The following is a 1109-nucleotide window of genomic DNA, read 5'->3' on the forward strand; positions in this document are numbered from 1 at the left end:
TTCAGGAGGGAGTTATGGGGGTCAGAAACAGCTTTTGGGGTGTTTGGGATTGAGTTACAGAGATCAGGAGAGGCTTTTGGGGCAGCTTCTGACCTTCAGTCCTGGGGTTGGGACACAAATTTCGTGGCTCTTTGCAAAGTGGTTGGACCTGGAGGGGGGGGCAAAATAGATCCTTTAGGTCCCTGAGAGCCCCCCCAGACCCCTGAGAGCCCCCCCAGACCCCTAAAGAGCCCCCCCAGACCCCTTAGGGCCCCCCTGACTCCGTTTCCCCCCCTCAGGTCGTGGATTTCCGGAAGAAAACCATCACCTACTACGACTCCATGGGGGGCATCAACAGCGAGGCCTGCAGGGTCCTGCTGTGAGTATCCCGGGATTTGGGGGCGGGAATGGCCGGGGGGAACCCCCTGGCTGCTGCCCCACAGCACCCCACAGCTCCTGTGGGGATAGGGGACAGTGCCCTATAAACCCCACAGGGACAGGGGGACAGGCCCTATAACACCCCCACAGCTCCTATGGGGTCACTGAGGACAGACCCTATAACAGGGACACTGAGGACAGGCCCTATAACACCCCATAGCTCTTATGGGGTCACTGAGGACAGGCCCTATAAACCCCACAGGGACAGGGGGACAGGCCCTATTACAGGGACACTGAGGACAAACCCTATAAAACCCCACAGGGACACTGAGGACAGGCCCTATAACCCCCCATAGCTCTTATGGGGTCACTGAGGACAGGCCCTGTAAACCCCACAGGGATACTGTAGACACGCCCTATAAACCCCCCCACAGCTCCTATGGGGTCACTGAGGACATGCCCTATAACCCCCCACACTCATATGGGGTCACTGATGACAGGCCCTATAAACCCCACAGGGACACTGAGGACAGGCCCTATAAACCCCACAGGGACACTGAGGACAGGCCCTATAACCCCCCATAGCTCTTATGGGGTCACTGAGGACAGGCCCTGTAAACCCCACAGGGATACTGTAGACATGCCCTATAAACCCCCCCACAGCTCCTATGGTGTCACTGATGACAGGCCCTATAAACCCCACAGGGACACTGAGGACAGGCCCTATAAACCCCACAGGGACACTGAGGACA

At 57.8% G+C, this 1109-nt stretch overlaps 1 protein-coding gene across 1 annotated transcript in view; it reads left to right on the forward strand.

Moving 5' to 3' along the window:
• The window catches only part of LOC114072573 (sentrin-specific protease 1-like), a gene marked incomplete at both ends in the record, with an annotated part of 12668 nt that overhangs the window by 7224 nt on the left and 4335 nt on the right, over positions 1-1109 (forward strand). The window contains one exon of the mRNA XM_027910451.1: positions 279-358. Coding sequence (XP_027766252.1) covers positions 279-358 — 80 coding nt within the window. The remainder of the gene's footprint in view (positions 1-278; positions 359-1109) is intronic.

The sequence above is a fragment of the Empidonax traillii genome, unplaced genomic scaffold (genome assembly GCF_003031625.1).
Source record: "Empidonax traillii isolate 1590-97213 ecotype Southwest subspecies unplaced genomic scaffold, ASM303162v1 scaffold3490:size12731, whole genome shotgun sequence".
In the NCBI taxonomy this organism is placed as follows: Eukaryota; Metazoa; Chordata; class Aves; order Passeriformes; family Tyrannidae; genus Empidonax; species Empidonax traillii.